The following is a 24,768-nucleotide window of genomic DNA, read 5'->3' on the forward strand; positions in this document are numbered from 1 at the left end:
ATGAACTGCAACTACTGTTGAACTGGCTGTAATCATAAATTATACTGTACTACTATAAATTATAAATCATACTGAATTAAGATATTTGTGGGGAAGAAATGGAAACATGTACAGAACGTTAAAGGAAATATATAAAAATGTATTTATTTATATTAAATATCCACTCTCCGTTGAAAAGGTATGACCCGTAGAACAGAACAGAACGTTAGAATTTGTATCAGTGAACGTTCACTCATATAAACGTTGCACATTTTTCAAATTCTATTTCAAAATGAATGAATAATGGAAACAAAATCAGGAGAATGAAACAAAAACACAGCAATAAAATATGATTGTATTTTACCTTTGATATTTCAATGTGCAGTTAGACATTGTTATACATCAAGTATAATATTTGGTAACAGATCAACTTTAGGTGAATGTTTTTTTAATTTACTCTCACAACTTTATTTATTAATTTATTTGTCTTTATTTAATCATTAAAAAATGATTTAATTTAATTTTATATAAGATTTGTTCCTTTCTATTATGTTTTTCTGTGTATTTCTCTTAATGTGTGTGTGATTCCACGTTTATCTCTGTTTGCACAGTTTGAAATAGAGAAAGAATTAAAATGTATATGATATAGTCAAACATATGTTATATTTTCATACACATAATGCATTAAATGTATGTTTTTTATTTTGTTACGGAAGCCGTGAAGAGCAAACTGCACTCGCCTTCGTCGCAGCTCTCGCGAGACTTGGAGGTTGTGCGGGAGCGGGTCCTTCTCTCCACAGACAGTTTCTAACGCAGCGCAACGCAACGTTCAGCAACAACAACAAGCTGCGGGAAAACCAGGGCGGACCGTGCGGGAGCTTCACGCACGGACTCAGACGAGCACGCGGACTCTGATGTTCAGGTACGCGCAGCACGCGCTGCCGCAGCAATGTTGATAGCTAGCTAGCTGGATTATTAATAGCGAGCTAAGTGGCTAACGGTTAGCTTAGCTGAGAATCTTTAGCGCTAGCTGCTGTCGGAGGATTCAATGTGTGGAGATCTGCGCCCGAGCTGCCTCCGCGTCTGAGCCGCACTCAGGCCACCGACACGGGGGAACAGACACGGCGACGACCCGCAGCTCCGGACTGCACGGCAGGTAGCTAATGTTAGCTGCTAACGTTACACGTCTTTAAAGAGGCTGAATGAGCAGGACGCAGCTACTTCATGTTAGCAAGCTAACGACTCCCTGCTCCTCAGCAGTGATTCAAGAAGTTTCACCTGTGAGACCTTCAGGTGCAGGGAGGAGGAGGAGGAGGAGGAGGAGAAGTTCCTCCTCCTCCTCCTCCTCCTCATACTGCGTTCAGTCCTGCTGCAGCTACTATCAGGGTACAAATACACGACTCTACTGCACTAGCTGGGAAGAATACTAGCTTTACAGCTGTTAGACAGCATGTTGACCATCAGTACGATAGAAGTACACGTACTGAGTACTACTGTAATAACTGCGATATAAACACATTCATTTCAGCTCAGCTACATCTGGAGCGTGTTGTGCACAAATCTGTCCACACAACACAATCAACACATCCAACACAACACAATCAACACAACACATCCAACACAACACAATCAACACATCCAACACAACACATCCAACACAACACAATCAACACATCCAACACAACACAATCAACACATCCAACACAACACAATCAACACATCCAACACAACACAATCAACACATCCAACACAACACATCCAACACAACACAATCAACACATCCAACACAACACATCCAACACAACACAATCAACACATCCAACACAACACAATCAACACAACACATCCAACACATCCAACACAACACAATCAACACAACACAATCAACACATCCAACACAACAAAATCAACACATCCAACACAACACAATCAACACAACACATCCAACACAACAAAATCAACACAATCAACACAACACATCCAACACAACACATCCAACACATCCAACACAACACAATCAACACAACGCATCCAACACAACACAATCAACACATCCAACACAACACAATCAACACAACACATCCAACACAACAAAATCAACACATCCAACACAACACAATCAACACAACACAATCAACACATCCAACACAACAAAATCAACACAACACATCCAACACAACAAAATCAACACATCCAACACAACACAATCAACACATCCAACACAAACAACACATCCAACACAACACAATCAACACAACAAAATCAACACATCCAACACAACACAATCAACACATCCAACACAATCAACACAACACAATCAACACAACACAACAAAATCAACACATCCAACACAACACAATCAACACATCCAACACAACACAATCAACACATACAACACATCCAACACAACACAATCAACACACCAAAATCAACACATCCAACACAACACATACAACACATCCAACACAACACAATCAACACAACAAAATCAACACAATAAAATCAACACAATCAACACATCCAACACAACACATCCAACACAACAAAATCAACACATCCAACACAACACAATCAACACAACACATCCAACACAACACAATCAACACAACAAAATCAACACATCCAACACAACACAACACAATCAACACAACACATCCAACACAATCAACACAACAAAATCAACACATCCAACACATCCAACACAACACAATCAACACAACACATCCAACACAACACAATCAACACAATTAACACAACACAAACAATATAACACAATCAACACCACACATTCAACACAATTAACACACCAAACACAACACAATCAACACAACAAAATCAACACATCCAACACAATCATCACAACACAATCAACACATCCAACACAACACAATCAACACAATTAACACAACACAATCAACACAACACAAACAATATAACACAATCAACACCACACATTCAACACAACACAATTAACACACCAAACACAACACAATCAACACAACACAAACAATATAACACAATCAACACCACACAATCAACACAACAAAATCAACTCAACACAATCAACACATCCAACATAACACAATCAACACACACAACACAGTCAACACAACACACTGTTGAAGCTTGTATATTAATAGTGGTCAAAAGGCAGAACGGCTCTTTTCAGAATAATGTATATTAAATCCTATAAGTTAAAGTTTACGTCACTAACTCTGGAAATCGTTTTAACCAAATATTCATTCTATGACGTACGATTCTTTTCCATCAGACTTAAAAACGTTCAGATATTAAAAGTAGAGCCCAACTGATTTAATGTTGGATGATAGTATCACAGACAAATCAGTTTATTTTACAGTATAAATGAAGCATAGATGTGTATTTATATTTTCCATAAAAACAAATATATATATATATATATTTCATGTATTGTGTTTTCTTTTTTATTTATCATAAATTCAATGGTTGATCAGTAAAATGTCAAACTTCAGTTACATGTCAGGGTTTGATAAAAACATCTAAAGAGTCAGTAACAAATATTATATATCAGTATCGTATCAGTATTTTACAGTATTTATTTTACAGTATTTTACTCCCAAGTATCGGTTTTGTCATCGTCCCCAAATCAGTCATTCTGTATTAAAAACCTATTGAAACAAGTTATTTAAAGTGTAAAACTATCTTCATGCAACACAACTGATCATATGAGTTGTTTTGTAAAATCTTTTTATCTGCTGAACAGATGGATAAAGTCCGTCTGAATTAAGCAAGTGTTCCGTCCACAATCTTGATGCTGGTTATTTAACTGTACCAAGATTTAATAAAATATATTAGTAAATGAGTGGAGGTCCCGTGCTTTGAAATACACGGTCTGTAAACTCTGTCTGTAAACTCTGTCTGTAAACTCTGTCTGTAGGACATCAAGTCTTTTTTTTGTGTGCCTAGTCTGATTGGCTGGGTCTCAACACGTTGATCACTTAATGTTCTTTAATGTTTTGTGCACATTCCCAGTTGACTGATAGTTGTGCGACTGATCTGAAGTGTGTGTTTAAACCTGTAAACTCCACAGACGATGAGGTTAACGTGTGTGTTTGTTTACAGGATGAAGCCGAGCTTCTCTGGATCTCATCTGACAGACGTTGACGAAGGGGCCGATCTTCTGAATCCTGCTCAGCTCGTCCTCTCTCCGCTTCCATTTCCGGGCCGAAACTCATATTTTTTTGTTGAAACACTAAAATATTGAATTGCACAAAATAATGTAGCAGAAGTCTGTGGAGTTGTTTGACCTCATGGTTCATGGGTCTGGAACGTCGTCTTTTTAACGTTTCACATGAAGTTCAGACTTCTCTTCACATTAATCTGTAAATTATCAGACCGATGTGACTCCGTCAGTTTCCTGTGCATCACTTCCGGTCTCTGTTGAATGTTTAACGTTAACTGAAGACACCCCCCCTCCCCCCCCCCCTGTCCGTAGGATGAACGGCTCTCTTTTAACCCCGCCCAGCCCGCGGGCGGCAAACTCCTCTCCGTTACCTCCCTCACCCTCCCCATCTCCATCTCCTCCATCTCCCTCTATGCTGCCCCTGTCCCCGCGGCCACCCCCCCTCCCGCCTCTCGTGAGCCCTCCACCCCAGGCCCACCCCTCCTCCCTCTCAGACACCCCCACTCCCTCCCCCTCGCCTTGCCTGAGCTGGACCGAATTCTGTGAGCTTCATGCACGCGTTGCAGCCGGTGACTTTGCACGTCACTTTCGGGCTTTTCTCCAGGAGAATCCCCACTACTCCCCCGACTCAGCCGCCGCCTTCTGCCGGCGCTTTACCGACCGCTTTGTTCGTCACTTCCAGAGCGAACTGGAGGGGGCGCTCCTGCCCAGTTGTGCTTCTGGGAGGGACGAAATGATGAGCTGGGCACCCCAGTCCGATGCGACCTCGCTGGAAGAGGAGGCGGTCTCGCCCCTCTCAGCAACGGGGGGCGTGGTCCTCCCGTGCCCCCCAACCAGCATGATGCGGGCTTTGTCCAAGCCTGCGCCCACACGGCTGGTGTTGGAGAACCGCACCGGGGACCGGTTTCAAGATTCCTATGTCCACGGCCAAGTCCTCCCGCCATCGTCTTCTTCGTCGTGCTGCTCATCAGTGGGAGGGAACAACGGCAGGCGTGAAGAGAGGGGGGCCATGATCGCCCCTGGGAATGGGGAAGCACCCGTTGAGGAAGAGGAGGACAGCTGGCTTGGAGTGTCGTCTGTTGGAGAGGACGTTGATCCAGAAGAGCGGGAAGCAGAGTCTACAGAGGTGGATAATGCTGACTCCTCCCACACTTCTCAGATTCCACCTTCCCCTTCCTCCGTCACTCCTCCGCCTGACTCCAAAGGTAACGGCACGCCCAACTCCTCCAAAAACAAACTGAAAAAGCGTTTTTCCCTGCGGAGTGTGGGTCGCAGTGTTCGGGGGAGCGTCCGCGGCATCCTGCACTGGAGAAGCTCCTCCAGCGACTCGGCCCAGAGCCAGCTGCCCTCCAGCTACAGCTACACTATGGGTGTGCAGGACGCTACTTTGGTTTCAACCTCCAAGAGGAACTCTGGTACGCAGCCCCCCACACCCACCTCCTCCATGCCAGTCTCTCTGTCCATGCCCCTTTCCCTCCCCCACTCCTCTTCCTCCTCTCTGCCTCCCTCGTCTTCAAGCAGCGCCACCTCTCTGTCTCTGTCTGAGGCTGCTCGAGATCGGCGGCGTAGCAACGGGGAAGGAGGCGAGAAGGAGAAGTGGAGTCATCGGCTGGAGAAGCTCAGACTGTCGCGATCCCCTCCTCCTCTCCTCACCCCCACCACTTCCTGCGCTCACTCCACCTCCTCCACGCTCCCTCCGAGCAGCGCCGCCGCCGCTGCCATGGGGCCGCCTAGGAGGGTGGGCCGACTGGTGCGGGAGGGAGGGGTGAGCGTCAGCTCGTCCAGCGACGAGTTAAGTGGCAGCCACGGCTTCTCCGGCTTCTCATTCAGTTTGTTGCATCACGGTACGGACAACAACAACGCTGCCTCAGCTTCATCTGCAGCCGCTCAGACGGGTCCGGTGCAGCCTCTGGCCAGCGGAGGGAACGTGCCCTGGAGAGGAGGACGCTGGCACAAGTGTCGTCTGGTCCTCAGAGAGCGGGACAGAGAAGGCGGTGAGCGGGGAGAGGAGTACTACCTGGAATTCTTCATTCCACCTAAAGTAAGTGTTTCCCTCCTGTGTTGAAGCGTTAAACTCTATTACTCCAGTTATTTATTTAGCTTGGTTTGTGTCTGCAGTCGTCGAAGCCCCGGCTGACTGTACCGTGCTGCTCCATCGTGGATGTGAGGAGCACCACAGCGCTGGAGGTCCCAGACAAGGAGAACACGTTTCTGCTGCAGGTAATCACACCTCATGGGGAGAAAAACTAGCAGTGTAGAAACTGGAGGATCATTTCTCCTGCAGAGGTCAAAGAGTGAGAATCTCATTTGAACCCTCGCTGGTGGAGAAAGGAGGAGTGAGTGTGAATGAGTGTAATGAAAGGTCTGATCTCCTTATTTTACTTCCTCTCAGCTGGAAGCGTCGGCGCAGTATGTGATTGAGACACGAGACGCTGTTCAGATGAGAGCCTGGCTGAGCGACATCAGGAACGGCATCTGTCTCAGGTAACGGTCGCAGCAAGAGGACGACACGAGTCAGATCACACAGCGTGTCTGGGTAATAACTGCCTTCTCTCACCCCACAGCGAGCAGGACGATGCTGAGGGTGTGTGTGGTGGCCCGTTAGACATCAGTGGAACTCCTGAGATTGTCGACCGTCTTTCACAAGGTGTGTGCGTGATACAGCGGCTGCTCTGGTTCACTCTCCTGTTAATTGAGCTGTTATATATATATATATATATATATATATATATATATATATATATATATATATATATATATATTCACATGTATGGAAGAAAATGAACTCCTGGTACCATTAATAACAGCACTCATATTTCTTGTTGTCTCTGTTTTTCGTGTCAGTGTGTTACGGAGGCATCGGAGGCTCGTCACCTCTGATGGATCCTCTTCCACCGGAGCTGCCGCCTCGAGCCCCTCTCGACGAACCAGACGGACGGATTCTTGGTGGAGGCGGGGCTAGTCTGGGCACACCCTTTGCAGAGACGCCAGATGCCACAGGTGAATAGCATCCAGTACTAACTTTGAACCGGGGGTTAGCTGAAGTATTCGCTCCTCATCTCAGTCTATAGCTCAGTATGAAACTTTATATTCTGGATGCTTTTAAATTAAAATATCTGTCTTCCACTCATCCAGGGTCCTTCCTGTTCTCTGAGGTGACGCCGTCTGATGCCGTGGAGCACCCCCTCAGCGAGTGTCAGTGGTTTCACGGTACCCTGTCCCGCCTCAAAGCTGCTCAGCTGGTGTTGGCCGGAGGCCCGGCGAGCCACGGCGTCTTTCTGGTTCGCCAGAGCGAGACACGGCGCGGAGAATATGTCCTCACCTTTAACTTCCAGGGCAAAGCCAAGGTGAGTCCTGGAGTAAAGACGCACACAAAAGTGATGTTATCCTTGAAGAGGAAACTGCAGCTTCCAGTCAGAATTGTTTTACTCCTTGATGTCAACGTCCACAGCTGTCGGGCTCAAATAAGAGGAATAAGCAGGAGGCTCATTTATTTTCTTGCTCCATCTGCAGAGGAGTGAAAACTTCTTTTCCACAGAGAAACGTCTTCAGGGTCGTTCTGTTCTGTTTATTTTGTATCTGTGCTGATGTAACTGATGCTACTGAAGCGTCTACACTAACCTCTTTAGAAGCGTCGTATGACCTAAGCATCATCGGACGCTGGTCAGAAACACAGTGTGTCCGCAATAAACACAAACATGACGGAATTAAGTCTATTTAGAAATATATGATTGACAGTATAGATTTACAAATTGTATATTTGGTTGTAGGTTGTAACTGTTCGCTGATCTGCATTATTAACCTTGGTAACAAGGAAAAACAATATTCCACTGGAAACAGTTTCCAACTGTTCAATCGCTCTGAATAATAAAATACAACACATATTATTTTGTAGCCTCCATGTTGTTTACACATTCAGACTTTAAAGTAGAAAACACACAGATATCAGATGAAGGGATGTCTTGACTCCCTCTAACTAGCTGACGAGCATGTGAACACACCATTAGTCCTGATAACACAGGAAAATGTTGTTGAGTTTATGTGAAACATTGACCTGTGTTAAATGTTGTGACTTTTCATCACTGAGTCCGTTCCCGTCCTCGCTCTCGTCCCTTCAGCACCTCCGTCTGTCGCTGAACGAGGACGGTCAGTGCCGGGTGCAGCACCTCTGGTTCCAGTCCATCTTCGACATGTTGGAGCACTTCCGGGTGCACCCGATCCCTCTGGAGTCTGGCGGAGCCTCAGACGTCACGCTCATCAGCTTCGTGGGTGCCACCGCCGTTCGCCAGCCAGGTATGAGTCAGCCCAACTCTCCATGTTTACAAGTACAGAGTCATGACACGCTGAGTCGACAGTTCTCTCACTGGACGTCCTCACATGCACAAAAACCCTGAGAGGTAAAACTCATTCTCGTCTGAGGCTCCGTCTGAGGTGTGTCCGTCCCGTCAGTGTTTTATTGTGTAATTGTCGTTGTGAATGTCCTCCCCTGTTGTTACTGCACAACAAGTCACCTGAACACTGATATGCACTAGTTTAAAACTGTTGCTATGGTTACGCCTGGTAACTCTAAAAACTGATGAAGAATGGTGAAATCTTTCCACCTTCAAACCTGCTGAAGTTGAGACATTTAATGTGAAACAGAATCCAGAGAAAGTTTCTGTGTTAGTTCATCCTGGACAATAAATCCACTGTTGGGAATCTGTAGGCGTCTCAATTCAATTCCCATTCAGAGGGCTACGATTCAGTTAGACAACAATTATCGATGCATCAAAGAATTTCCTTCCTACACATTATTTTGTTATCCCTGTGTGACTACTAGAGGTGTGCATCTTCACTAGCCTCATGATTTGTGCTTTAAAAAGTAATTTTGTCTTTACTGTGTCAGTGTGGCTCCTCCCCCTGGCAGCATCGAGGCTCATTACTCCGCAGGTCAACAAGTGACTCTGCTCCTCCGCTGTTTTCTAATCATCACACTTCGAGCTGATCTTTACAAAAACCTGCTGAATTCATATTTATGTTCCTTGATAAACGGGGCGTCGCTTCTTCAATGAAGGACAATGAAGTAAACAAAAACTCTGCGTTGTGTGAGAATCTGAGGACATTGTGACCAATCCTCACTTTTTCAAAGGGCTGTTTGAGGTTTAAGGGTTAAGACTTGGTTTTAGGGTTAGAATTAAGTTTAGGTTAGAGTTGAGCATTTAGTTTGGATGGTTTACGGTCGTTCACAACAGGAACATGTGGGAACATCCAGGCGAGGGGCGGAGCCTGTAGAGAGGAATCTCCTCGTCTTTCCAAGTGGACGTCTTCGTCTTCTACGTGTACGGCTCCTCTTCTTCATCCTGAGATCTTTGTGTTCTTCCAGTTTCACGTCCGTCACGTGTTAGAAACCTCATCAACACGTCCACTCGCTCTCTGGGAAGCTTCCACACATTGTCCTGCTGTGTCCTCACATGGACTCACTGACATGTTACACACATTTTACCAGGAGGCTGCAGGAGAAGATCCAGAACATGTCCAGAGACACTGACTCAGACATTTGTTCTCACAGACAGAACCTGAGGAACATGTGAGGAACATGTGAGGAACATGTGAGGAACTTCAGTTCATGTCTGTCAACAGCTTCAGACGTATTTAACTTTGAAACAGAAGTCGTCAGTGTTCATCAGGAGTTCACCTTTTAAATGTATTAAAATAGAAACAAACTACAGATATCTTGTTCACGACTTCCTCTCGGTCATGTAACGTGCCGCAGCAGTGTTTTCCATCTGACCTCTGTGTCCCATTGTTTTCTGACCTCTGTGTGTTTGTTGTATCCGTTGGCTCATCCCCTTGCAGGCCGGGACAGGGCAGGCAGTCGGCCTACAGTCTGTGACGTCATCACCACGCGCCATCCTGACTCTCCATCAACCCCCATCTCTGACTGTGTGTAAGTGAGACCGGACTCGGCTGAGAGAGGAAGAGTGTACGAGTGAGAGAGAGTGAATGAAGCGACTGAGCGGTGAACAATAATTACATTATTCGTAGAGAAACAAGTGGTTAAAATACAGAAGGAAGTACATTAACAATAATAGAGATAAAAGACCAAGAATAACCTGCCCCTCTTTCCACCTCCCTCTCCTCTCTCCCCCATTCTCCTCTGCTCACCAAGCGGTCGAGTCAGACGTCGTCCACACTGACTCTGGTTCTTTCTTCCTGTTAATGAGGACGTTTTTCTGTCCAAAGTCGCCAAAGTGCTGCTCGTTGTGTGTGAAGTGATTAAAAGTAAATTCAGGAAACTGTCTTTCCAAAAGCAGAGGTTCTGTCTCAGACAGTGTGTGTGTGTGTGTGTGTGTGTGTGTGTGTGTGTGTGTGTGTTGTGTGTGTGTGTGTGTGTGTGTGTGTGTGTGTGTGTGTGTGTGTGTGTGTGTGTGTGTGTGTGTGTGTGTGTGTGTGTTCATGAATCGGACGCCTCCATGACTCCCGTGGACTCCATGACCACAGACTCCTCCCACCTAACAGTCCACTCACTGTCATTTTCTCTTTTTCTCTCCTCTCACTCTTCTTCCCTCACTTCTCACACTTTGTCACTTTTTTCCTCCTCCTCCCTCTTTCTCCTTTGCTTCTACTTTTCTTTCTCCCCTCTTCTTTCTTTTCACCTTCTCTCCTCTGCTTCTTCTTCTTCATGCAGACTTGACCAGCAGACCCCGTAGCCCTCCTCAGCCTCCTCCCCTGCCGCCGGGCCGGCCGCCGCCACCAACTCCGCCACAGGAAAGAGGAAATGAGACAGAGATGGGAGGAGGAGCGGGAGGAGGAGCGGGAGGAGGAGGAGCAGCAACAGCGACTGTGGTGACCATGGCAACGACAGGAGGAGGAGGAGGAAGCGGAGGCAGCGGAGGTGGAAGTGGAGGAGGAGTGGAGGACTGGGAGGAGAGGGACAGGGACACTCCTCTCCGCCAGCTGGAAGCTGTGGAGGGAGAAGAGAGGGACGGAGCGAGGGCACCCAGAGCCATCGATAACCAGTACTCCTTCTTCTGATGAAGGGAAGGCCAGGAGGAGGAGTGTGTGTGTTTGTGTATCGACCGAGTGTGTGAGTGAGTGAAAGTGAGATTGGATGAGGCGGTGTACATCAGCCATTCATAACCAGTATTTTTATTTCGTTAGCGAGCTGGAGGAGAAGAGGAGGAGGAGTAAACTAACACTATAAGACAGAGAGAGGGTGAGAGCAGCTTTACAACACTAACTTCGTGGTACATTTCTTTCAAATTGTTCTCATCAGATGTTTGTTTTTGTCGGTACGCCTCGCAGCAGCGTCTGCTCTGTCTCATGTGCACGTGGACAGAAGTGAGTGTTGTCCTCACTGTTGTCCTGCAGAGACCGCACACGTTAACCAGAGGCCAAAACGCACACAAACATGAAACACTACAAACGCCTCACAACGTTACAGCCAACTACAGATGAATAAAAAACTACATGACATAAGGGTTCCGCGGAATGAGTCATCAAACAGTGATTTACAGGAAGGGAAGAGACAGATTTAGAAAATGATTATTTGACAAGAAATTGGTAATTTTCAGTTTAAAGTAAAAACCTAATTCTCCATGTTTATCATTAATAACTGCACATGATAGAGAAACGTCAGCAAAGAAACATCTGCTGAGATGTCGATTGTTGAGTAATTGGTTTGTCAATCAACTGAACGCTAATCACAACAGTCTCGATTATCAATTTTTAGTCAAACATTTATTAGATGCAGCTTCTCAAATGTGAGAATTTGTGGCTTTTCTTTGTTTTAGTTTTTGTTAAGTTTTGTTTGTTTAAAAGAAGAAGTTTGAAGACAAAACGGTTTATTAACAAAATTCAATCACATATAAAAATAATCATAGGCCGAAGCCATTCTGTTTTCTTGTAGCGTATTTTATAGGAAGAAGAATGTAGGAAGATTAATGTGTAATCTTTAGGGCCCGAGCGCTGACAAGGACCCTGCTGCTTTTTAGTTTTAAAACTGCAGGTGGCGTTAAAGTGAAAGGTTTTAAAAGGAGTTTGGTGCCACGACGCCTGAAGTGTAAAAACGTGTTGTTGGTTCGAGTGACACATGAACCAGAGCAGACAGGAAACGTTTACCTCAGCATCGCACTCTCTCTCTCCCTCTCACACGAAGCTGAACAGAGAGAGAGGGGTTTTCTTTCAGAGAAACTGTTGATGATACCAATAACAATAATATTGATGGAAATAATAATAGTAGTAGTATTAATTTTATTTGTTTTTATGACACCTTTTTTATCTTGTATGCTTACTCCATGTAACACTTGTTCCGACTCCATCTTGTAATTCAAATGAAACGTCTTTGTGCCTTTTTGTATTTTTTATTTTTGGGATAAAAAGAAGGAAAAAAATATATAAATATAAATATATATGTATACGATTTGCTAAAATGCCTTGTTGTCAAGGCGACAGTATCCCGCACTCTTTTTTTTTCATGCTGTCTTCTCCTCAGCCTCCTCCTCTGTTCATCAAGGGTTAAAAAGAAAATATACAATTAGAACATGTCAATGAAAATACTTTTTCTACTTGTGCCTTTCTGTGTCTGTCGTCTCGTCGTCTGCATTTCGCTCCGTCTTCATTCATTGTTCAGTTCATGGCTCCGCCCGGGACCCCGGTCGTTTCTACCCAACTTTTCTTTGCTCATGTATTTGTCTATATGCCCCCCCCCCCCCCCCCAACCCCACCCCTGATTGTTCATCACGTTCTGTCCTTTTCTCAGTTTAAAACTCTTTGTGCCTTTCTCTGTCTCTTTTCTCTCTTTGCTGGGACCGTCAGTTGAGGGTGGCCGGTGTTTGTCTGTCCACCCCGTGTGGTTAGTTTCAGGTACTACATTGAATTTAATGATAATGATATAATATAAATATAGTGAAACAGCAGCTGGTTTGTGTCCTTTGTTCTGTTCTTCCAGATGTTCTGCTCACAGTGATCAGTTTATTAGGTACACGCTCGGGTCAGAAACACAGACTGTAAATAAAGATGGACGACTCGTCTCCTCCCACTTTCTGAAGGAAGCAAAAATATATCTGATACAAACGCTGCCATCTTGTGCTGATGACGTCATTTAGAGTCAGAGTGTGCGGCAGTGGTCGTGAAGGGGAGGCGTGGCATCAAGGTCCTGCCCACACACTCTTAACTAATCAGGAGACAGTCTGAGCTGTCAATCATCACGTCTCAGCTCGTTTTTATATCTGTAAAGTACATTATTTCATCAAAAGGTATTTAGTGCTAATATATTAATATCTATTTTAATTTAGTAAAGAAATGTGAAAATACTAATAATGGCAAACAAAACATGTAATTTTAAAAAATACGGAAAAAGAAGTAAATTTGTTTCTTCTATATAAGTAAATAAAGTAAGTACAATTATTTTAATTAATTTTGATAATTTTTAATAAAAATAATTTTATCAGAGTTCTTGATTTAGATTTAGATTTATTTGATTTAAAATTTTTAATTTCATGTATTTTTTTGTGACTTATTAAAGAAATACAAAAATACACATTCTCAAAATCTACATCACAGAGAACGAGAGGAAAGCGAAAGTAATAATTCTATTGAAATTAAAGCACATAAAATGTTTTAGAAGCTAAAAAGGTGACGTTTTATCAGCCAATGAGAGAGAAGGTGTGAAGTGAGTGACTTGTATCTCGTCCAATCAGAGTGTACATAAGATCGGCGGGCGGGGTTTGAGATCAGTGTGTTTGTTATGCTCACCGGCTGAGCCCGGGGACGTTGCTGCTGTTAGTGAGAACATTCCCGTCTTCCTGCCGAACTGCATCGCGGTGAATTGTGACGTCACAGCCTGGGAAGCCTCTAACGGTGAAAATGAAGAAAGATATGATTTGATGATTTGATGACTTGATGATTTTCTGTCAGTGACGTGCGGAGTGGAGCCGCCTCACGCTCCGGCGGCCGCAGCGCTGGGTCAGATCGAGCGCACCCGGCGCAGTGTTTTGTTGTTGTGGTGCAGTGGACGGCTCATCTGCTTCGGCCTCGAACTTCTCCGGAGCCGCATCCCCGGATTAACGGGATTCACCGGATTAACGGAATCACCGGGATGCTCATGAGCAAACAGTACGAACCCACCTTTCACTTCCTCATGTCGTCACCGTTTGAGCCACCGGGTCGCGTCTTCGCTTGTCTTAGCTAACGTTAGCTCAGCTAGCTAAGAGGTCTGTGCTCGTTTGCTGAGTTAGTGTTGAACAGAAGCCGCAGAGACAGACAGGCAGACAGACACAGACAGACAGACACACAGACACAGACACAGACAGACAGAGACACACAGACAGACTGTCCTGTTAGCTGTTAGCCTGTTAGCTCAGTCAGTGGCAGGCTTGTTGTTATTGTTCTCTGAGGAGCTTTAGCTTGTAGCTTGTAGCTTTAGCTGACATCACTGAGCTCAGCAGCTGTTTACAGGCTCGTTGTGGAGGTTAGAACCCGGATGTCTCAGATTTGTCTCAGAATTGTCTCCAGTTAAATTAAACTAAACTAAAATGTTGTTCTTGGCTCCAGTGACACAAACAGAGAAACTCTGCCCCCTACTGGAGACCTGTTTGACTGAAGCCTGCTTTCAGACATGTTGGCTCCAGTTTGATCCTCATTTACGTTTTGTCACTAAACGTGTTCTTATCAACTAATTAACATTGATTTGAGAAGAGCTACACAAATACAGATATCATTATTATGATTATTAGTATCATCATCATGTGTTCACCTTCTGCAGGACGAGAAACACAATGAAACCACCAGCACAGACTCAGTCCCCTCCCGTCAGCAGCAGCCTGGTGAGTAGAGCCTCTGTTCAACTCATTGTTCTGAGCAGCTGATCACATGACAGGGTTTAGGTTGTTGTTGTTGTTGTTGTTGTTGTTGTCAGGGAGAATAATGAAAAGCAGATCTTCATTCGAACATCCTGACTTAAACGAGAACATCAGTAGAGTCCCTCAAATTCAATCGAGCTGCATCAAATCACACTCACTCATAAACATCAGTTCTCTGAATTGACAATAACATAAATGATTATTTGAGAAATCAGTAATCCTGTCGTAGTGACGTACGTCTTTTCTCCGTGTGGTTAACGCTGACTTCTATTTTCAGGTGTTTGAAGGTGTTTACAACAACGCCCGCATGCTTCACTTCCTCACAGCCGTCGTGGTGAGTAACCCGCTCCTCTGTCGGTATCAGTCAGGTTGATGTTGAATTCTTAAGTTTGCCTCCCTGCTGGTCACAGGGCTCCACCTGCGACGTGAGAGTGAAGAACGGGGCCGCGTACGAGGGAATCTTCAAGACTCTGAGCTCACAGGTAAAACATACTGCAGCTCCTCTCCCTGCTAGCTTCACTCTGATTTATCTGTGTGTTCTCCTCTGTCGGACAGTGTGAGCTGGCTGTGGACGCTGTTCATAAATGCAGTGACGGAGATGGAGGTGGGGGAGGTGAGGAGGGAGGAGGGGGAGGAGGTCTGTCCTCTGCGCCCAAAATTGAGGAGATCACTGACACGATGATCTTCAGCCCGACCGACCTGGTCACCATGACCTGCAGAGATGTCGATCTAAACTTTGCTGTCAGAGGTAAACAGACTCAGAGGGCGTGAAACTAAAAGCTTTGTGTGAAAAACTGAAATCACGTTAAACCTGAACTTCACAGAACGTCAACATCCAATGTTCAGCAGATAACACACGGTGTTTACTGTCAACACATTAAAGCACTATGTAACTGTTACTGAGCAACAGCGCCCCCTGCAGCACCACACGGTGACTAACTCTGTCTCTGTGTCTGATGAAGGTTTTCATGTGTAGAAAAAACAAAGTGTCTCAATGTGTTGACTCTGACTGAGTCGTCCCACTGGATATTACCCATGATCCTCTGCTTCCTGACCCTGAAGAGCTGCTGCTGTAACAAATCCACCAAACTCTGTTCAGAATTCTTCATATTTCAAAGTTTCCTGCTGAATATTGGAGATAAACTCTGGTTTTTAATAACTTCAGAGTGTTTTTAACTGATCTCAGTTCAGCTTCAGTCTTCAGCTGCAGCTGGTTGTGACAGTTGAAGCTGACTCTCAGTCAGTTCTTCTCACAGGAGATGGAACCCACTCAGCAGAGTCACAGAGAACAGACGTTCAGGGAGAGAAGGAGGAAACTTTCTCATGTTCACACTAAACATCAGACTCACTCTCATCCAGCTGCTGCTTTACGGTTTAAAGTTGTATTGAGTTGATTTAATGTGGGTCTGTGCATGTTGATTTTAATTTGTGTGTTTGTGTACAGACACATTCACTGACTCGTCCATCAGCTCGTCGCGGGTGAACGGGGAGCACAGGGAGAAGGTGCTGCAGAGGTGGGACGGAGGTGGAAATGGAGAAAACTTCGAGCTGGAGTCGGACACAGTGAGGAAACACACACACACACACACACACACACACACACACACACACACACACACACACAGATCACATACGTTACTAAATAAGTTTGTCTGAACCCACAAATGACCCCTTAATGTGCAAACCTATTTAAAATCAGGCTCAAGAATCCAGGATTCAGACTTTGCTGTTTTTGTGTCCACGTTCTTCTTGTCAGTCAAACGGCTGGGACGCCGACGAGATGTTCAAGCTTAACGAGGAGGCGTACGGCATCAAGTCCACGTACGACTCCAGCCTCTCCATGTACACGTGAGTAACACGACCCCCAATGTTCATTCACACTGAAACTGCTCTTTATTTATTTATCCTTTATTTAAGCTTGAACTGAATTTATCATACAGTCTTTTCCACTGCCCCGACTCTCACGGACTTCCAGTTTCTCTGTTCGACAGAAAACAAAGCTGCTGTCATGTTGGTTCACTGAATTTTAGTTTAAATAAAATAATTATAGGGAATCTGCTGATTAGGATCAAGATTAAATGAAATTTAATGTATCAGTCAAATTAGTTCCAACATGACCGCCCTGACTGTATTGACCCTTCCCAGAATGCCTTTGGAGAGGGGGAGCTCTGAGGTTTACCGGCAGCGGGAAGCGCGAGCATCTCGGCTTGCCAGCGAGATCGAGGGCAGCCTGCAGTACCGCCGGCGGGTGTCTTTAGAGAACGACGAGGGCAGGAGCGAGGAGGATAAGTACAGCTCCGTGGTTCGAGAGAGGGAGGAGCGGGCGAGAGAGGGATTCTCCTCCGCCATCAGGTAAGAGCTTCACCAGCCGAGTGAGAGCGTGGAGGTGGAAACAGAACTTCATCCAATCAACTGAAGGATTTCTCTCCCCACCTTTCCAGGGATGGTAAATACGTTCCCAGGACCAGAGAGATCGGCCTGTCCGCCGGCAGCGCGAGGGCCGGAGGCTCTGGTCAATCGGCAGCACCAACCTCCTCCAGGCACCCGGCGCCCAGCTCCTCCTCACCCAGACCGCCCTCGGACAGGAGCAGCCCGCCTTCAGCCGGCAGCCCGCCCTGCACCAATCACATCCTCCCACACTCCCTCTCACATCCGCAGGCGCTGGCCCACACGAGCCGCTCGTCTGTTAATGGAGGTATGGTGTGTGTGTGTCTGTGTGTCTGTGTGTCTGTGTGTCTGTGTGTGTGTGTGTGTGTCTGTGTGTCTGTGTGTCTGTGTGTGTGTGTGTGTGTGTGTGTGTGTGTGTGTGTCTGTCTGTGTGTCTGTGTGTGTCTGTGTGTCTGTGTGTGTCTCTGTCCTGACCGCTCGTCTCTCTTCTTCAGTTGCATTGAGAACTTCCCCAAAATCCCAGAGACTTCAAAGAAACCTGCGAACTCTGAACTGCCAGTCCTCTCCTGCAGGTACACACACACACACACACACACACACACACACACACACACAACTCCTCATGTGTCAGGCTCTAGATAAACATTCAGATGTTTCATATTCTTCTGTGTGTTTGGTCACATGATCACATCACTTCCTGCTCTCTCTTGTTTCCAAGTGTCTCGTCCTCCCAAACCAGACGCCCCTCCCCAGGACCTCCCTTGACTGTCCCCCACCTACCTGGACTCCTCCCCCTCCACCGCCACCAAACCCTCCGACCCCACCCCTCTGTTCCCCGTAGATGGTGAGACGTTCAAATACAGTTATTTCAGGTTGTATAGAAACAAACATTCACATCGACTGTTTGTACTTTAAATTAAAAGATGAAAATGTTTTGATTGAAGGTTCGATGGCGACGTTAGATTCATCGTCAGTAAACGCAGCTTTTTCTCTGTCGTCCACAGTGAATGAAATCTTAGCAGCTAAGAGCGAACGGAGAGTTTGTCAGCTCCACTGGAAGTTAAGAGCAGCAAAGGTAAAACTGTCAGGAGAGAAAAATCTGAAATTCTGTCAAATGAAAGTGACAAATGTTTCAGAACTCCTCTTCCTCTGCGTCTTCCTCACAGTTCACTCGGTTCAGCAGAGATCTCAGCTGGACGAGCTCCGCAAGTTTGGGAAAGAGTTCAGGGTAAGAGGGCCCGAGAGCTCAGCCTCTTGTCTACAAGACGACAGGTTGAAACTGTCCAGTCTGTTTAATATATCCACAAACATAGTGATTGACAGCTGACACTGGCTCCTGATTGGTCGAGGGCGTGTACCTGTGGGACCTGGATACGTGTCGTCCATCTTTATTTCGTCTGTTTTTCAGCTTGTGTTTGTTCTCTTCTGTGTCTCAGCTGCAGCCCAGCTTCTCTTCCTCAGCGACTCCGTCATCTTCAGACCGGCAGCACGCCTCTGCCCCGCCCCCCTCCTCCTCCCCCTCTTCCTCCTCCTCACCCTCCTCCTCCTCTTCCTCTTCATCCTCCCCGGCTCCACCGAAACCTGTCGCCCCCCTCACCTCCTCTGCCCAAGATCTACAGCAGACCACAGAGGCAGCTCCCCCCAACACCGCTGCTCTGAATCTTCTGCCTGGCCCCCAGGCCTCGGGGCCAGAGGGGCCACAGGTCGGGGGCCCCCTGCCGCCCCCCCGCAGTGGTGAGGACAGCAGTGAACAAACAGAGAATGCTGCAGTGTAAGTAACGACAATTACAACTCCAAACATTTAAACTCAGGCTACAGGACGAATCGTTTTGGTCCCATTTGAAAAGCTTCATATTCTCTGTTAGAACTTCTAACGACTTCAAACTGCTCCACGGTTTTATTCTTTGTTTGCTGCCAAACGTGAATCAAACTTTGATGCATTAACTTTGCGTCTGAGTCACGTTCGGTGTTTTGATTAAGAGACCCCTAGTGGCCAAAGGGTTATAATTGGACTTGTAGGTTCAGCCAAGAAACTCTAAAGTTTAATCATGAAATATATTTAATTTGTTTAATTGTACCAGTTTGTAGCTGAATGTTGTTGTTTCTTTGCAGACAAGTGAAAAACTCGACACTGAATCCAAATGCAAAAGAGTTTCTCCCCATAAAAGGAAACTCAGTGATGGTTTGTAGAAATTCTCACAAAAACAAACTCACATATTTCACACATGTTTGTAACAGAATTCAATTTCACTGTTTTTCTCTGAGAAACTTTTCAGTCGTGTCGTTCCACAGTTTGAAAACAAAGAGATTTGATTTTTGCGACAGAAACCTGCGACGACGCCGACTCCTCCCCGGCCGACCCCCCCCAGCCCCTCGGTGCTGCTTGCCTTCCCCAGGACCACAAGGAGGGTGCGCTCTCTACAGCAGCCCCCCCGGACACTACCTGTCCTACATGTCCCCCATCACCATCCAGGGACACTCCATCCAGGTGTGAATCACTTCAGCTCACTGAGACACTTGGTATTAACGTCTGTCCTGAGAGACCATCACACCTGAGACACGTTTTCAAACCAGGTGTGAGTGTCGTGTTGTCTCAGAAAATCACTTCAGAGAAAATCTTACTGTTTCCTCAGGCTCCACAGATGTATCAGTACGCGATGTCAGCTGTTAACCAGGGGAAATACCCCAGACCCAAAGGTACACACACACACACAACCACACACACACACACACACACACACACCACACACACACAACACACACACACACACACACACACACACACACACACACACACACACACACTTTTGACCTTTTCTTCAGAGTCAAACTGTTTCAGTCGTCTGTGTTCGATGCTAACAGGAGCTGCTAACTGCTAATTCAGCTTCTTTTAATGACGACAGTTAAACAAAGTGAAGTTTTAAAGACTAACTCACTGAATCTGGAATCAAAACAGAATCGACAGCAGTAATAAATCATTATTTTACATGTTGCATTAATATATTTAGTTGAATCACTAAACCTCCTGGTGTCAACATGCTTCTAATCTTCCTGGTCAACCTGCTTCAGCTCCGCTGGTGGGCCCCCGCCCAGATCACCACGCCTCCGCAGCCTCCTCCTTGATGTCAGCGGCAGCCTCCGCAGCCGGCCCCCCGCTGGTGGCGTCTCCGTACCCGCTGTCCTACCTGCAGTACGGTCAGGTGATCCAGGCCATGTCCCCGTACCATCACGGACAGGTACTTTTCTTTTTTGCTCTGAGTTGATCATAAATCTTTGACATGAATTTTAAAAAAAATCTCTGTTCTTGAAATTTCCAGACCGTTTACTCGATGCTGCAGGGGGGCCCTCGGATGCTGACATCTGGGGCCCCTCCTCAGATGGGCCCTGGCCCCCAGTACCCCGGCCAGGCCGAGGGCCAGCAGGGGCCACAGCAGGCAAATGTACGGTAAAGCAGGGGTGGGGGGGTGAAAACATTCAGCTCACGTCTCTTCCACCAAGTTCACTGGAAATCAGAATCATATTTTTTGCTTCATCCTGCCGATAAACAAACTAACAAACTGCAGATTCCTTCTTCTGACCTGTGAAACACACAGTTCCATGAATTAATGTGTGATAAAGTATTTATGAGGAGCTGGGAAGATAAATCTCAGATAATGGACGAGTGAATAATGAATGAGTGTTGTGCTGCTGCTCAGCTGTCGACAGACTTCAGGTCGTCGCTCTGATGAAAATCATTTCACTGATCATCAGAAAACGAGATGAACATAATAAAACAATGTCATCACATAAAGTTGAACAGCTTCTGTTCAGATTAGAACTGAAATGATTTAATTTATGAAATGATTAATCGGCCGATTAAAAACAGTAATTGAATCATTTGAGGTTTTGAAGGAAAATGTCTGAGAAAGTTTTCAAAAACTGAAATGAATCATCAAGAAAATATTTACTGTTTCAGACAGTCATTAATGTGAAAAGTAAATAGAAGTGGTCCACGTACGGAGCCGTGTGGGACACATCTAGTGAGCTGCTATTCTCTGGTGTGTCCAGCAGGGGCCGCCGATGACACAGTGAAGAACGTAGTCCATTCAAGTTCTTTTAATAACTGTTGAACTAAAACTGAATTTCTGTCCTTTTCTTGGTTCTCAGCTCCTCAGTCGTTCTCTCACCACTCGAGCTCCATGCTTCATCCTCAGCCCTCCAGCACCCCCACTGGGAATCAACCCCAGCACACGTCGCCCAGTCCAGGACACTCTCACGTAGGTGCTTCGTTTAACCATCAACTTCATGTTAAATCAAAACACAAATACAACCAAATATATCAAACTTAAATATCATATGAACATAAATGCTTATTCTCAAAACAAAGAATAAGTTGATAAGTGATATTTGAGGATGATGAACATCTTCTGCATCGTGTCCTGACGATATCTGACCACTGTTGTGTTTCTTCCCTCTCAGAGTCACGGTGGCCCTCAGCCTCAGTCCGTGTTTCACTCTGCAGGTCTGTCGGCTCCCGCTCCGCAGGGCCACAGCTCCCCTCAGGCCTCCTACGCCATGCAGGGGTACAGCCTCCCGGCCCACCAGCAGCTGTCCCACCAGCAGCTGTCCCACCAGCAGCTGTCCCACCAGCAGCTGTCCCACCAGCAGCTGTCCCACGGCTTCCCCTCCATCGGCCAGCTCACACAGGTCCGACAGCGCTGTTTGAGATGTTTGTCTGTTCAGAGCGTTTGTCTCAGGTTGAGGACAGGTCGTCTCACGTTAAACCAAACTGCACCAAACTTCACACACTCATGAACATCAGCTACTTCAACACATGAGTTTTTAAAAGAGGACACAGGAATCTGAGAAATCAGTGAAAGTGTAAAAGATGTCATGTTTTGTTGTCGTGTTTGTCGCTCACAGGCTCACGTCACTGGAGGCATGTCAGGGCCCCACCACTCTGCGGGCCACGGCCCCCCACCCCTCATGCTACACTACGCACCCCCCCAGCAGGGCAGCAGCTCCAACCCCCAACACGGCCCACAGACCCAACAGGGGGCGCCACAACACTTCTACATCGGACCAGCCCAAGGTGAAACACACTCGTCCTGTGCGCCTGTGTACATGCCTGTGTTGAATTAGCTTAGCTTAGCATAAAGACTGGAAACGGGGGGGGACATTAGCCTGGCTCGGTCCAGTCTGTGTGTTGTTAAGGTGTTTTATTAAGTCCGTTTTCTGAATAACAGACTTCATATAAAATGCTGATAACTGGTTTTCGTGTGTTGTGTCTCAGCTGTTCAGGTCCAGGCTCACCCGACCCAGCAGCTGTCCTTTCATCCCTCCACAAACTGAACTGTCCTCGTCACATCTGGATCCAGGAGCGATGGCGCCCGAGCATCTCACAACATTCCCACCTACCACATCAAATAACCCTGTTTTAACCGTATGTTTTAGACACGCAGACAGATTTTAAACACAAGAACAGACTGTTTCCACACGAGGACTTGAAGCTGGAGTGAAGACACTAACTGGTGAAACTTTTTGGAAACATTGTTTTTTCCTCCCCGTCCCTCTTCTGACCTTTTACAGACGAAACCAGTTCATTAATAATAAAACCACTGGAAAAAAAAAAAACCTTTTCGATTCAACATTTGTATCACGACCAAAAACTAAACATCTGCGATACGAACGCTGCCATGTTGTGGTGGTGACGTCATTTAGAGTCTGTGCAGTCGTAGATTGAAGTCACTGTATCCACGCTCTCGACCAATCAGGAGTCAGTCTCTGTTTTTATATCATCAAATAACTGATTGAAACCAAACTGATCAGAAACACTTGAACAAACATCAGAGAGATATGAACGACCTGAAATGACAGAAACGTCTTTAAACATTTATTAACGTCTACTTTGACTTTTTAGTTTGGTCCATGTCCCATCTGCTAACATGGAGGAGGTTAATAATCTATACTGCAGCCAGACACCAGGGGGCGATCCAGATGTTTTGGCAGCCATCATGTCGTCCATCTTTATTTCCAGTTGTGCAACAGTTGAATTGATTGATGAGTCAAAAGATCAGAGAAATTGATTATAATAGATTTTAATGTTTGGTTTAAGGTTTAATTGACTTGTAGTTACATTTGTGTGTCACAGTTGAATTTCATATCCACAGACAACATGGTTACAACATAAATACACGTATGAAAAATCATTTGGATATTAAGACATTCTCAGGATTTGTCAGTAAAGTCAGTGAAACACGTCAGTTCCTCTAAACCTCCGGTGACGTCAGACGGACACCGGAGGGACAATGAATCAGTTCAAGAAAACACGAGATGAAGGAGCAGGTACGTTCTCCTTCGCTGATGGAAGTCGTACAGAAGTTTCCCTTAGTGGAGAAGAAACTAACAAACTAAAAGTTGAATAGAAGAAAAGGAAGAAATGTTGAAACCTAAAATCAGTTTTTATATCAAATAACGCTAACAAACAAAAAACATCGACTTTGGTTTCACTTTTCCAGTCGAGTCGTTTTTCATCCACAGGTTCTGTTGTCAGTGGTTTAAACATCATGGAGGCAACGTGGTGGTTTGAGAATCTCACTGTGGTCAGAGGCCGATCACTGGTCTGGGATCACTGGTGTGGGATCACTGGTTTCTGTCCATCAGTCTGCGTCCCATCAGGCTCTGAGGTGAATGAATCTGGAAGGAAGAAGAGAAAGTGAACAGCTGCTTCCTCAGGAAGAGAAACACCAGGGATCAAACTGACCGGAGGCTGATTGACGTAGTTTCCTTCAACATCATCGTCGGTGTCGGTGTCGCTGTGAACCGACGACTCTGCTGCTGCTTCTGAGGACAAACATGAAAACACACTTCAGATTCTCCAGCTTCATGAGGATCTGCTCCTCACAGTTTGATGTCAACTCGTCTGACGAATTATTTTAGTGACGTCTGACATATTAAACAATACGACACAAACTGGAGCTGAAGGTCAACTCACAAAACCTGAGCCTGACGAGGACTCGTGTCAACGTCAGAAGAACTCAGAAGAGTTCCTAAAAGAAGATCTCTAACTCACTCTGCGAGAGCTGAGGATCCACATTCAGGTAATCTTGTTCTTCTTCTGGTTCCTCCTCTTGTTCCTCGTCTTGTTCTTCTTGTTCTTCTTCTTCGATGTGAATTCACAGAATATTGTTGAAATGAGTTTAGATGATTAAACATCTAATTAATCACTAATTGGTATCTTAGTACATTTTAGAGGAAGAGACAGTTGAATGAAATCATCATAGTACAAAAAAGCAGAAATGTCCTTTAGAATCAGAAAAGAAATCCTCACCTCCGAGGTTCACGTAATCGTGTCGAACATCTGAGGATAAAAACAAACAGCTGGTCAGTCCGATCGTCATGGAGACGTGGTTTACATTC

At 45.6% G+C, this 24,768-nt stretch overlaps 2 protein-coding genes across 4 annotated transcripts; both read left to right on the forward strand.

Moving 5' to 3' along the window:
• The first annotated feature begins 735 nt into the window (after positions 1 to 735).
• sh2b1 (SH2B adaptor protein 1) lies at positions 736 to 11,576 on the forward strand. 3 transcript variants are annotated; one of them, XM_034592697.1, is made up of 10 exons: positions 736 to 901; positions 4,081 to 6,182; positions 6,260 to 6,361; positions 6,534 to 6,625; positions 6,706 to 6,788; positions 6,986 to 7,141; positions 7,277 to 7,488; positions 8,260 to 8,434; positions 9,977 to 10,067; positions 10,809 to 11,200. In XM_034592697.1, exons 2-10 carry the CDS (start codon positions 4,455 to 4,457, stop codon positions 10,828 to 10,830), a joined length of 2,661 nt encoding a protein of 886 aa, XP_034448588.1. In that variant the 5' UTR covers positions 736 to 901; positions 4,081 to 4,454; the 3' UTR covers positions 10,831 to 11,200. The 3 variants fall into 3 exon arrangements, with proteins under 3 accessions (XP_034448588.1, XP_034448587.1, XP_034448586.1); XM_034592696.1 differs by lacking the exon at positions 9,977 to 10,067 and having other exon boundaries at positions 736 to 1,135; positions 10,809 to 11,576; XM_034592695.1 differs by lacking the exon at positions 9,977 to 10,067 and having other exon boundaries at positions 10,809 to 11,576.
• Positions 11,577 to 14,039: 2,463 nt separating this feature from the next.
• On the forward strand, positions 14,040 to 22,983 carry atxn2l (ataxin 2-like). Its single transcript, XM_034592747.1, is given in 25 exon segments — positions 14,040 to 14,236; positions 14,886 to 14,946; positions 15,260 to 15,316; positions 15,393 to 15,464; positions 15,538 to 15,730; positions 16,427 to 16,545; positions 16,739 to 16,830; positions 17,128 to 17,334; positions 17,424 to 17,677; positions 17,865 to 17,942; positions 18,089 to 18,214; positions 18,375 to 18,392; positions 18,395 to 18,445; positions 18,537 to 18,598; positions 18,807 to 19,141; positions 19,483 to 19,552; positions 19,696 to 19,752; positions 19,754 to 19,858; positions 20,004 to 20,067; positions 20,440 to 20,606; positions 20,688 to 20,826; positions 21,517 to 21,626; positions 21,829 to 22,056; positions 22,273 to 22,441; positions 22,643 to 22,983. Coding segments are annotated over 25 exon segments (2,910 nt in total). The 5' UTR covers positions 14,040 to 14,219; the 3' UTR covers positions 22,702 to 22,983.
• Positions 22,984 to 24,768: the final 1,785 nt, after the last annotated feature.

This window comes from Hippoglossus hippoglossus, chromosome 8 (genome assembly GCF_009819705.1).
Source record: "Hippoglossus hippoglossus isolate fHipHip1 chromosome 8, fHipHip1.pri, whole genome shotgun sequence".
Taxonomy (NCBI): Eukaryota; Metazoa; Chordata; class Actinopteri; order Pleuronectiformes; family Pleuronectidae; genus Hippoglossus; species Hippoglossus hippoglossus.

What these genes read in the sequence shown, in the direction of transcription:
- sh2b1 (XM_034592696.1), top strand. Translation starts at nt 4,455, where the DNA reads ATGAACGGCTCTCTTTTAACCCCGCCCAGCCCGCGGGCGGCAAACTCC. An exon ending in AATTCTTCATTCCACCTAAA is followed by an intron (nt 6,183 to 6,259) that starts GTAAGTGTTTCC and finishes TTGTGTCTGCAG; the next exon opens with TCGTCGAAGCCCCGGCTGAC. An exon ending in AGGAACGGCATCTGTCTCAG is followed by an intron (nt 6,626 to 6,705) that starts GTAACGGTCGCA and finishes CTCACCCCACAG; the next exon opens with CGAGCAGGACGATGCTGAGG.